The following is a 13,582-nucleotide window of genomic DNA, read 5'->3' on the forward strand; positions in this document are numbered from 1 at the left end:
GGCGCTGCACACTTGTGACTGTTACCTTTGACATCCAGCCAGTCACAAGTTGTGGGGCCCGAGAGGTGCCGATAAAAGGTGAAGAAGGCGACAGGGGAAGGGACCTTAGATTAGCAGCACCACTCCAGCGCTAAAAAACAAACGTCGGAGTGGTGCTTTAAGAGCTCTCTATCCCATTACTAAAGGGAAAGCCCTCGAAGTCTGATAGCGAGCACATTAAGTCGCTATGGGGAAGATGTGCACCGACTCGCCTCATGTACTTTTAATGTTTCTACAAATACACTGTTATATTAGAATTAAATTATTTTTTTTGTGCCAACAGTTTTGAGGAGATTCGACCCCCTAATGTCTGTCGCTTCCAGAACTGTGACAATATGGTACCTGAGCTCCACAATTAAAAAACAATCAGTGCAATACATTTGTAAAGCGGAGACCAGAATGGCAATCGTTAGAACATTACATTGTATTTTGTTCGGTTTGCAATGATGACGAGTCACTAATTTTCCTAACTGGAAGGAATGGGGACGGTATTTACTAATAAAGCTTGGTATGGCATGTCAATTCTTATTATGGCTTCATAATCTCATCATCATCAGCACGATGGCCAATATATCCAGATGGTAAATCACCCCCTCGATCCTAGCTAGCACTGCTCGGACTAGATGAAGCTCCGCCACTTTCAGATCGGTTGACAACTATGACAGCGCCGCCATGACGGTACAGTGACTGCAACTACTGTGCGGCACTTGCCCTATGTCTGCGACATATTAAAGCTGTATAACGTGTATACTGCACCACGATTATTATGGACAATTACAAGTTTTTCTGTCCTGCTTTTGCTCATCACCATTTACAAGGTCAAGTACAAGGGGCACGATTTCTGGCACGACCCCCGTATACAGTAACATACCCGATTAGGATGCACCTCCTCTATACTCCAGATTCCCCCTACAGTCATTTGTAGCATCAGTAAGTGATGGTGTCCCCTATTGACAGCAATAATTGTCATTTCTAAGGTTCAGACCATGCATTGACTTTCGATACCGCAATTTTCCCATTAGAACTGATGTGAAAGTCGCAATTCAAAAGGTTCCATGTAATTATTCCGCCAAGATTGATCGTTGTCTAATGAGATCTCTCCTGCTCGGCATAGGGGGAACGAGACCACAAGATAGGGGGACTGTGCTCAGGATCCAGGATGGTCCCACTGAAATCTGTATATTTGAGAGGCTATGTGCCCACGTTGCAGAATGTTAGCAGAATTTTCCTGAACAAAACCGGACTCCTTTCGCAGGACATCCGCTTGCGTTTTTCTCACTTTTTTTCTGGAGCGTCCCATTACTATATAATATAGTGGCAAATCCGGAGATTTTCCGCAAAATTAAAGAACATGCTGTCTTTTTTTCCGCAATGCGGTTTTCTTTGTGGAAAAAAACACAGCATGGGCACAAAAATTGCGGAATGTATTCTAATAATGGGATGCTTAATGTAAGCTTTTTTTTTAGCGTTTTTGCAGCGGAAAACCAATGAAAAAACGCTAAAAATCTTGATCGTGGCCACACAGCCAGAAGCAGGAAAATTGTGCTTTTTCTATATTTTACTTGATGTCCTAAAACATCAAGGTGCGACTGAACTTGTAAGATAATCATCTATATTAGAAATAATGGAACTGTCTCTATCCCAAAAAAAATATTAGATTTTTCATTAGAACCTCAGCCCAGATTAAGGTTGCAGGACGGATGTAGGCACAATTTTTAGGTTGGGGGAAGATCCCCCATCCTACCTGACCCTTTATCGCAGTCATATATAAAAGGGTTGGCATTGTGTACTTGTTCTCATTTGATAGATACTATGAAAGACAATCTACAGATCCTGTTATTTATTGTGTCTTACCTCCCCTCTATGTAACATGCAGTCCACTGCCTGTTGTCAAGTGTAATCAGTCTCTTGCAGCACAGACACCAAGATGGATTGCGATAACTGGGGGGCTTGTATAGGTATTGGAAGTGATGACGGGTCTGTCTCTTTACAGGAAATAGGGGTGGGTCTCTTCAAAGAGTTGGGGCAGGTCTTTGTCTCTGCAGAAAGTAGGGGTGGCTTTTTGTATATTCACAGGAAAAGAGGCCAAGTCTTTGTTTCTTTACAGCAACTCAGGTGGGGGGTTGTCTGTTTACAGGAAGTAGGGGAAGGTCTTTGCCCTACAGGAAGTAGGGTTTGTCTGTCTCTTAACAGGAACTTGGTGCAGGTCTTTGTATCTTTACAGGAAGTGGGGGCGGGTCTTTGTCTCCACAGGAAGTGGGGCTTGTCTTTGTCTCTTGAGGCAGGTCTTTGTATCTTTACAGGAAGTGGGGCTTGTCTTAGTCTTCTGAGGCAGGTCTTTGTATCTTTACAGGAAGTGGGGGAGGGTCTTTGTCTCCACAGAAGGTAAGGCCAAGTATTTGTCTCTTTACAGGAACTCAGGTTGGGTTTTTGTCTCCCTACAGAAAGTGGGGCAGATCGTTTTCTCTTTACAGGAAGTGCAGGTGGGTCTTTATATCTTTAAAGGAAGTGGGGGCAAGTCTTTGTCTCTACAAGAAGAAGTAGAGGTAGGTATTTGTCTCTACAGGAAGTAGAGACAGGTCTTTGTCTCTACAGGAATAGGGGCGGGTCTTTGTATCTTTAGAGGCAGTGGGGATGGGAAATTGTCTCTACAGGTAGTAGAGCCAAGTCTTTGTCTCTTTACAGGAACTCGGGTGGGGGGTTGTCTGTTTACAGGAAGTAGGGGAGGCTCTTTGCCCTACAGGAAGTGGGGCTTGTCTGTCTCTTAACAAGAACTTGTGGCACGTCTTTGTATCAGTACAGGAAGTGGGGGCAGATCTTTGTCTCCACAGGAAGTGGGGCTTGTCTTTGTCTCTTGAGGCAGGTCTTTGTATCTTTACAGGAAGAGGGGGTGGGTCTTTGTCTCCACAGAAGGTAAGGCCAAGTATTTGTCTCCTTACAGGAACTTGGGTTGGGTTTTTGTCTCCCTACAGAAAGTGGAGCGGATCTTTTTCTCTTTACAGGAAGTGCGGGTGGGTCTTTATATCTTTAAAGGAAATGGGGGCAAGTCTGTCTCTACAAGAAGAAGTAGAGGCAGGTCTTTGTCTCTACAGGAAGTAGAGACAGGTCTTTGTCTCTACAGGAATAGGGGTGGGTCTTTATATCTTTACAGGAAGTGGGAGCAGGTCTTTGTCTCTAAAGGAAGTAGAGGAAGGTCTTTGTATCTTTAGAGGAAGTGGGTACAGGAAATTGTCTCTACAGGAAGTAGGGCCAAGCCTGTCTCTTTTACAGGAACTCAAGGCAGGTTTTTCTCTCTACAAAGTGGAAGCAGGTCTTTATCTCTACAGGAAGTGGTGGCAGGTATTTGTCTCTACAGGAAGTGCTGGCAGGTATTTGTCTCCACAGGAAGTGGTGGCAGGTATTTGTCTCTACAGGAAGTGGTGGCAGGTATTTGTCTCTACAGGAAGTGGTGGCAGGTCTTTGTTTCTACAGGAAGTGGTGGCAGATATTTGTCTCTACAGGAAGTGGTGGCAGGTATTTGTCTCTACAGGAAGTGGTGGCAGGTCTTTGTTTCTACAGGAAGTGGTGGCAGGTATTTGTCTCTACAGGAAGTGGTGGCAGGTATTTGTCTCTACAGGAAGTGGTGGCAGGTATTTGTCTCTACAGGAAGTGGTGGCAGGTATTTGTCTCTCCAGGAAGTGGGGGCAGGTCTTTGTCTCTACAGGAAGTGGTGGCAGATATTTGTCTCTACAGGAAGTGGTGGCAGGTATTTGTCTCTACAGGAAGTGGCCAAATCTTTGTTTCTTTACAGGAATTCATGGCGGGTTTAAATCTCTCTACAGGAAGTGGAGCTTTGTCTCTGCTTCTGCTCTTCAGCCTCTCAAAAAGCATACATGCTTAGCAGAGAGGTCGGATAAGATTCATAGGATGCCTACTCTTAGCAATGCATGCTAGAAGAGGGGAAAGGAAGATCCAACATCTAAGATGCTCGTAGAATGCTGATAAAGTGGCCCAATAAAAATATAAAAAAGAGTGGATGGTAAATTTCAGTGCATGAAAATGAAGGCAATTTATAGATATATTAATCTTGTTTGTTCACCAAAGTCAGGTTTAACTTGCAAACACTGGTAATTTTTAAGTCAATATGTATTGGGGTGTCACCCGAGCCATAAAAAAGCATGGGTATTGGTGTGCTATTACTCTCCACTAAGATCTGTTGCTACTTGTTCACACCGACTTAACGGAGGTGACTGCATTCAGTTAGTTTATGCTTAATAATTTGAATGAATGAATGAATGAATGAAGGTCAATCCATAAATAAAGGCAAATGTTGTTACATACTAAATATAGAGAAGTCAATAGGGGGTGAATACTGTGAATAGGGATGCCTATTATATATTGCTCCAAAGCATTGGATAACTGACTGCTTTGTTTGCTTTCAGACCCCCTCCAAAGGTCCCACCACATCGACCCATCTTCAAGCCAGCCCACCTGAAGTGAGGAGTCCAGCCCTCGTGTGAAGTTTGCACTACGCTCCGACGCGTGTTGGAGTCTGTTTACTGACTCAACTGAACTTTATTAATTTACTAAAACTGATGCATATCCTATAAAATAAGGACTGAGCTGTCGCCTTTGGTGCTATGCTGTACGTACTTGCTCAGGTACTTGTAAATTATTAATTTATGTGGAATATTTAGTACAGTGCGGTGCATTGTGCTAGGTATATTTAACCAAAGATGACTTTCCAAAGAAGGGAAATATTTTTATAACGTCTCGTACACTTGAAGTATTTTACGATTTTCTAGTATACTGTGTGGAAGAAGGATTCCAGACGTATGCATCAATAAGCACACTCATAACTGGAGGTTTTATTTGTAAAATCTGCACTCTTATTTTTTACCATTTTTTAGCATCTATTTACAGTGAGCATTTAGTCAATAAAGCTTTTGGTAGATACATGTATATTACTGTATGTTACAATATATCGATATCTTGTAAATCTGTATTAAATATACTATGAGTCCGATGCTATGGCAGTGAATGTACCTGCAAAGTCTGCACTGACTGATGGCAGAGGCTTTATTTAAAGTAAAGTCTGATTTGTTTTTACTTTTATCTGAAAAGGTTCAAAATTCTGCGTTGATTTAAGTTTTCATTAGAACTTATACTGTTTGATGTTTTTTTCTTTTCCTTATATAAAGCTCCAAATCCTCTGCCTAGACATAGAGGTAAAAGGTTACATTTTGGCTGCCTGTAGCCACCACTAGAGGGAGCTTGCTGCATGCTGACCATACATAGTTCTGCACTTAGCTCCCTCTAGTGGCAGGCAGCCAGGATGACAACCTCTATGTCAATGCACTAGATTAGGAGTAGTTTTGGATGACTATAAATTTAGTGGAACTTTTCAACACAAAATGACTGTTCAGACCAAGCACAGTGCATTAGTGTGGACAAACACCCAAAAACATCATTTTAAAACTACGTATTTATTGATAAAATCCATCTAAAATATTGCAGAGTGTGTACAGTTCCTTTGCATTTCTGTGTGTCTCAGATTATACATAAACCCTGTGTGACGTCCTTCTTAAAGGAAATAATACATGGCTTTAAGATTGGACTATTGTACATATTTGTAGTCTGTAGTCATGGAGACACATAGCCTTGCACAGGAGCAGCATACATCTGACGGTAGGAAATTGAAAAGTTGCTATACAAAAAAAGGCAAAAATTTGCAAATAAAAAAATGCAATGTGTAAAGTGCAACAAAATAAAAAATAAATACTGTGACGAAACAATAACACTAAGGTGCTAAATACAATTCTGCTGGGTTTGACTACTGTACATGAACTCCTAGGATTACATGTGCCACAAATAGAAATAATGTTTACAAAGTGGAACACATTGCGTCAGTGGCTGTATAACATGGTGCTAATAGAACTTGTATCCACTCTCTTACAACCAGAATTCTAGGAGACCTATAGGAATAAGTATGCGGAGTGAAGGGGTCTGTATGTGCCACCTAGATGTCATATCTCATCCATATCATATATACCTTTGATCTTGGCACTTTTAGTTAGGGGTAACTATAGTTCCAAATACCTTTTCATATAATCTCTTGTGTGTACATGAAGAATAACACTATTTCTTGCCGATATATGACATGGATCCTGCCTATTTCACCAGTTTTCTCCTTTGCAGGTTCTAAATTGCAATTGACTCTGAGCTAGTGGGTGGTGACTGGCTGCCATGATCTCTCCTACACATGGTCTGGGAGATCCCTGCTGATCATTCACACACACAGACTGAAGCAAGGGACAGCAGTAAGGAGCAGTGCAGAGGTGTATTGAAAAAAAAAAGAAACAATACAAATCTTGCAGTTTTCACAATGACCACTGGTGCTCTTTAGTTGTACTTCCTGTCCTTTCAAGAAGACTTTTCAGAAGTCTCACTATCACAGGCAGGATAAAAATGACTAGTAAGAATGCTATTAAAAGGTAGATAACATAGGACTCACCATTCTGAATGTGATGTCACAGCTCACCTCCTCCTCCTGTACAATGACTGATAACACCTCTATATATAATAGATAACACAGGATTCACCATTCACAATAGGTGATGTCACAGCTCACCTCCTCCTCCCGTACAATAACTGATAACACCTCTATATACAGCAGATAACACGGGATCCACCATTCACAATAGGTGATGTCTCAGCTCACCTCCTCCTCCCGTACAATGACTGATAAAACCTCTATATACAGCAGATAACACAGGATCCACCATTCACAATAGGTGATGTCACAGCTCACCTTCTCCTCCTGTACAATGACTGATAATACCTCTATATACAGTAGATAACACAGGATTCACCATTCACAATAGGTGATGTCTCAGCTCACCTCCTCCTCCCGTACAATGACTGATAACACCTCTATATACAGCAGATAACACGGGATCCACCATTCACAATAGGTGATGTCTCAGCTCACCTCCTCCTACTGTACAGTGACTGATAACACCTCTATGTACAGTAGATAACACAGGATCCACCATTCACAATAGGTGATGTCACAGCTCACCTCCTCCCGTACAATGACTGATAACACCTCTATATACAACAGATAACACAGGATCCACCATTCACAATAGGTGATATCACAGCTCACCTCCTCTTCCTGTACAATGACTGATAACACCTCTATATACAACAGATAACACAGGATCCACCATTCACAATAGGTGATGTCACAGCTCACCTCCTCCTCCCGTACAATGACTGATAACACCTCTATATACAGTAGATAACACAGGATCCACCATTCACAATAGGTGATGTCACAGCTCACCTCCTCCTCCTGTACAATGGCTGAGAACACCTCTATATACAACAGATAACACAGGATCCACCATTCACAATAGGTGATGTCACAGCTCACCTCCTCCTCCTGTACAATGACTGGTAACACCTCTATATACAGCAGATAACACAGGATCCACCATTCACAATAGGTGATGTCACAGCTCACCTCCTCCTCCTGTACAATGACTTATAATACAAGACAGACCATCATTAGGTGATGTTACAGCTCACCTCCCCCTCCTGTACAATAATATGCAAAATGTCTATGTCAGAATATAAAGCAGGATCCACCATTCACAATAGGTGATGTAACAGCTCACCTTCTCCCCTTTCTAAATACATTTAACACAAAATTCAGATTTTCTGACTTTAAGAACGCATCGGTATAAGACAACCTCAGCGATTTCAGAAACACCTTATTAACATCAATAAGACTCAGCCTTCTTTTGATACAGTAGTTTCTCATTTTCAGGGCAAGTTCACAAGGCGTTTTGCATGAAAATTTTGCTGCAAAATCTATGCCTATTCAGTGACTAAAAAAACTGTAAGAAAAATGCCGGCAACATGTCCCATAGTTTTGGTTGGAAAAGCTCATTGCCTTTCATAACGCCATTGTTTATTTTTCCAATGCAGTTTCTAAAACCGCTGCAACAAGTGACATGTTGAAACAGTTTCGAGTGGGATATTCCACCTGAAAACTGTGGTGGGTAGTTGTAGTTGGATTGGCCTAATCTGAATCAGCAGCTCAGCCTCAGATTACTGCTGCAGATTCTTGAGGAAATACAAGACAGATTTTTATGATGTGTATTAAAGGGGATTTGTCAGGAGGTGTTGCTATGTAATCTGACTACAGCATAATGTAGGGGCATAGACCCTAATTCCACCAATGTATCACTTAGTTTACTGAGTGCAACAGTTGTGATAGAATCACTGTTTTCTCTGCTGCAGATCTAGCAGAGCTCAGAATGCTGAGCTGTGTATAACCTCGCCCACACCACTGATTGGCTGCTTTGTGTGTACACTGTATAGTGACTGAGCTGCTAATTAGTGGTGGAACTGTAGCTGACCCAGGAGGCAGGAGACACCTAGCCCTGTAATGATAATCTCCTGCTGATAAAACACTGATTTTTTTTTTAAACAGCAGCATACAGCCTAGTAAGTGACAGATCGCTCGAATCAGGATCTCAGGCCCTACATCAGGCTGCTCTCGGATTACATAACAAACATGCTGACTGATTACCTTTAAATCTGTGGGAATCACCCTGAGGGCTGGTACACTCCCAGCTGTTGTACAGATCCATATCACACCTATAAACTGTTAACATTGCAGCGCTGGGGTCCTGGGTTCAAATCCCACTACGGACGGCATTAGTAAGGAGTTTGTATGTGCTCCCCGTGTTTGTGTGGGTTTCCTCCGGGTTCTCCGGTTTCCCTTCCACACTCCAAAGAGTGATGGGGAATTTTAGATTATGAGCGCCAATGGGGAGAGTGATTATCATGTCTGGAAAGTGTTGAGCAATATGACGGCGCAACATATAAGAAAAACATAATAAATAAATCTAGGGTAAATCTGATTTTTGTCTGAAACCTTAGATGAAATTCTCCTCTTGTGGTTTGTGCAGGAGCTTCAGGGCTGGAGAGGAAACTAGCGCGTCTGCAACGGTGCAACTATCTGTTCTATGGAAGCACCACATAGAAGCCTCATTACGGTGCCCCTACTGGGTTATGATGAGCTCAGAATAACTGTACAAGAGCAAAAAGAGTGAGAATTAACGTAGGAGGGAACAATAACTATGCATTGTTACATAAAATCTGTTTTTTTCTGACTACGGTAAATATAATTTTGGTCACCACTAGGGGGAGCTAGCTGCATACTGAATACACTATAAATCTGTATGCAGTATGCTCCCCCTAGTGGTGGCTGGAGGTAGCTGGTTTGACAGTTTTCACAGCAAGCAAATGGCTAACAGCCATACACTGTTGAACCATAGGGCCGATAGCAGTCACATGTCCTGCCTCCTCAATGACGGGTGTACCTCCCAGTGGCTAAGAGGAGGCCGCCCACACTCCTCTTTCTGAATGATGGGCGGCTGCTGTGACCTGGAGACTGACAGTACAGAGTATAGGTGATTTCAGGTCACAGCAGCAGGAGCTTCCTATTGCACATGCTCACAGGCACGTGTCTTTTCTTTTCCTGGAGAGCCCCTTTAAGGGGTATATCAACCTTAGACATCTATGGTATATCCCTGGGTTATGGCACACATTTCTGATGAGTGCTGGTCCCACTACTAGGACCCACACCTATCTCCTGCATCTAGGTGATTGGAGAGGTGGCAGCGTTTGTCTGCAGCCATCTTCATTCACTTGTATGGTGGTCGTGCTTGTTGGGCCATGATTGAATAAGTAAAGAGGACTTGTAAGTACTAAGAAAACTTTGTTCCACTGAATTGTACAGTATACAGGCCTGTTGTATCCAAATAAGTGGGATTATGAAGGATGCTTGGATGTAAACGCATCATAAACTAGGCTGAGCTGCAGTACCAAACACAGCCTATGCAGAAGAGTGGCGCTGTTTCTGTTTTCTTGCAATCAGACACAACCCCGTTAGGTTGACAACGTCCGATTCGGTCATTGTAAATGTATGGTTTCTGCTATATAATCCTTCAGACCAGTAAAACTTTTTCAATGCAATTTTGTACTCTACAAATGCAATAAATAAACCATGAATCAAAATGCAACTGAGTTTGGTTTTAATTTATCACAATAAAGTATATAGACGGTCCACGTAAACCAGAAAGTATCTACTTGGCATCAGGTGTCTTGAATTATAGGGGTTGTCTGGCCACCTTGTTTTATAATGGTAAAGAATGGTGTGAAATTAAAGAAGTAATGCCCCCCTTACAATTCCCCCAGTACTACCCTTTCCACTGCTGGTCTCTGTACTTTCTGCTTGATCTGGGTGGACATGTGACCACTAGGGTTGAGCGAAACGGGTCGAACATTTTCAAAAGTCGCCGACTTTTGGCTAAGTCGGGGTTTCATGAAACCCGATCCGACCCCTGTGCGGGGTCGGCCATGCGGTACGCGACTTTCGCGCCAAAGTCGCGTTTCAATGACGCGAAAAGCGCCATTTCTCAGCCAATGAAGGTAAACGCAGAGTGTGGGCAGCGTGATGACATAGGTCCTGGTCCCCACCATCTTAGAGAAGGGCATTGCAGTGATTGGCTTGCTGTCTGCGACGTCACAGGGGCTATAAAGAGGCGTTCCCGCCGACCGCCATCTTACTGCTGCTGATCTGAGCTTAGGGAGAGGTTGCTGCCGCTTTGTCAGAAGCAGGGATAGCGTTAGGCAGGGTCCATTAACCACAAAACCGCTTGTGCTGCAGCGATTTGCACTGTCCAACACCACCCTCGGTGTGCAGGGACAGTGGAAGTTTTTTTTTTTTTTTTTTTCCCCTCAGCGCTGTAGCTCATTGGGCTGCCCTAGAAGGCTCCCTGATAGCTGCATTGCTGTGTGTACGCCGCTGTGCAAACCAACTGCTTTTTTCAAAGCACAAATCCTCTTGTTCCTTCCTTTCTGCACAGCTATCTTTTTTGTTTGTCCACACTTTTTATTTGATTTGTGCATCAGTCCACTCCTTATTGCTGCCTGCCATACCTGGCTGAGATTACTGCAGGCAGGGAGATAGTAATTGTAGGACATTCCCTGTTTTTTTTTTTTTTTTTTTTTTTGGTGGGAGATTAAGATTGGCAATTTGGCATTTCTGCTAGAGTGCCATCCCTGTGTGTGCCATCTCTCTCACATAGTGGGCCATAGAAAGCCTTTTCATTTTTCTGTATTTTTTTTTGTGGGGTGTATAAATTCTCCCTGATAAAAATACAGTGGGAGATTAATATTGGCCTTTGGGCTTGTGTGCCAGTCCTGAGTGTGCCATCTCTCTCACAAATAGTGGGCCATAGAAAGCCTATTTTATTTTTTTTGGGGTTTTATAAATTCTCCCTGAAAAAAAGGGAGATTAATATTGGCCTCTGGGCTTGTGTGCCAGTCCTGAGCGTGCCATCTGTGCCAGCCCTGAGCGTGCCATCTCTCTCACAAATAGTGGGCCATAGAAAGCCTATTTATTTTTTTTTTTGGTTTTATAAATTCTCCCTGAAAAAAAGGGAGATTAATATTGGCCTCTGGGCTTCTGTGCCAGTCCTGAGCGTGCCATCTGTGCCAGTCCTGAGCGTCCCATCTCTCTCACAAATAGTGGGCCATAGAAAGCCTATTTTTTTTTTTTTTTGGGTTTTAGAAATTCTCCCTGGAAAAAAAAAGGGAGATTAATATTGCCCTTTGGGCTTGTGTGCCAGTACTAAGCGTTCCATCTCTCTCTCTCTCTCTCTGTCAGTGGGCCATAGAACGCCTATTTTTGGTTTTATTTGTTTTCTAAATTCTCCCTGAAAAAATCATTTTATTTTATTTGGTTTCTAAATTCTTCCTGATAAAATCACATTTTTTTTATTATTTTTTTTTCTAAAGTCTCCCTGAAAAAAAAAAAAAAAAACAGTGGGAGATTAATATTGGCCTTTCTGCTTGTGTGCCAGTCTTGACTCCTGGGTGCGTCATCTCTCAGTCAGTGGGCCATAGAACGCCTATTTTTGGTTTTATTTGTTTTATAAATTCTCCCAGAAAAAATCATTTTATTTTATTTGGTTTCTAAATTCTTCCTGATAAAATCATATTTTTTTTATTATTTTTTTTTCTAAAGTCTCCCTGAAAAAAAAAAAAAAAAAACAACCAAAAAAAACAGTGGGAGATTAATATTGGCCTTTCTGCTTGTGTGCCAGTCTTGACTCCTGGGTGTGCCATCTCTCTCTCTCTCTCTCTCTCTCTCTCTCTCTCTCTCTCTCTCCAATTGTGGTCCATAGAAAGCCTATATTTTTTTTCCTTGATTTGGGTTCTAAAATCTACCAGAGAAAATAACTACATCAATCATTGGTAGAAAAATATTGGCCTCTGGGTTTGTGTGCCACTCCTGACTCCTGTGTGCGTCATCTCTCAGTCAGTGGGCCATAGAACGCCTATTTTTGTTTTTATTTGTTTTATAAATTCTCCCTGAAAAAATCATTTTATTTTATTTGGTTTCTAAATTCTTCCTGATAAAATCATATTTTTTTTATTATTTTTTTTTCTAAAGTCTCCCTGAAAAAAAAAAAAAAAAAAAAAAACAGTGGGAGATTAATATTGGCCTTTCTGCTTGTGTGCCAGTCTTGACTCCTGGGTGTGCCATCTCTCTCTCTCTCTCTCTCTCCAATTGTGGTCCATAGAAAGCCTACATTTTTTTTCCTTGATTTGGGTTCCAAAATCTACCAGAGAAAATAACTCCATCAATCATTGGTAGAAAAATATTGGCCTCTGGGCTTGTGTGCCACTCCTGATTCCTGTGTGCGTCATCTCTCACTCAGTGGCCCATAGAAAGCATATAGTTTGTTACATTTGTTTTCTAAATTCTCCCTGCAAAAATCTTTTTTTTTTTTTTGGGGGGGTTTCTAAAGTGTTCCTGAAAAAAATAAAAATAAAAAAAAAATAATAGTGTGACATTAATATTAACATTTGTGCTTCAGTGACAGTCCTGCGTGTGGGGCATCTCTCTAATTTGCAGCCACCAAAAAAAGAGTGTGTAACATTGGGCCTGATTTTCGCTGTGGTCTCACCAACCTGTAAAGGGGTAGCTAAATCATACTGAAGTTATAGCTCACCGTGTAAGTTGTGTGACTGCAACAAATAACGTTAGTTTGGTTACGTTTTTAAAACAATGAGGAAGTCTAGTGGAAGAGGTCGTGGCCGGGGGCGTTCATTGTCAGCTGGTAATGAGGGTAGTGGTAGTGGTGGAGCATCAGGTGGTCGTGGGGGAAAAAATATTGCACCTAAGTCTGGAGCTGTGGAGCCAGGTTCGTCGTCCGGCTACACAAGGCCTCGAACGCTCCCTTTTCTGGGATTAGGAAAACCGCTTTTAAAGCCGGAGCAGCAAGAGCAAGTTTTGGCTTATCTTGCTGACTCAGCCTCTAGCTCTTTTGCCTCATCTCGTGAAACTGGTAAAAGTAAAAGCAGCGCGTCGTTAGTGGATGTTCACGGTCAGGGACAAGTCACTTCCTTGTCCTCTTCAGCAAAAACAACAACAGAGAAGAATGCAGCAGGCGACACAACGGGTTACTCCATGGAG

The 13,582-nt window shown here is 42.2% G+C and overlaps 1 protein-coding gene across 1 annotated transcript in view; it reads left to right on the forward strand.

Moving 5' to 3' along the window:
• Nucleotides 1–5,107, forward strand: part of ADAM12 (ADAM metallopeptidase domain 12) — a 636,998-nt gene extending 631,891 nt beyond the window's left edge. The window contains exon 23 of the mRNA XM_069753950.1: nt 4,461–5,107. Within this exon, the coding sequence (XP_069610051.1) occupies nt 4,461–4,518 (58 nt within the window). The 3' untranslated portion in view covers nt 4,519–5,107. The remainder of the gene's footprint in view (nt 1–4,460) is intronic.
• The last annotated feature ends 8,475 nt before the right edge of the window (nt 5,108–13,582 follow it).

Source organism: Ranitomeya imitator, chromosome 2 (assembly GCF_032444005.1).
Source record: "Ranitomeya imitator isolate aRanImi1 chromosome 2, aRanImi1.pri, whole genome shotgun sequence".
NCBI lineage: Eukaryota > Metazoa > Chordata > Amphibia > Anura > Dendrobatidae > Ranitomeya > Ranitomeya imitator.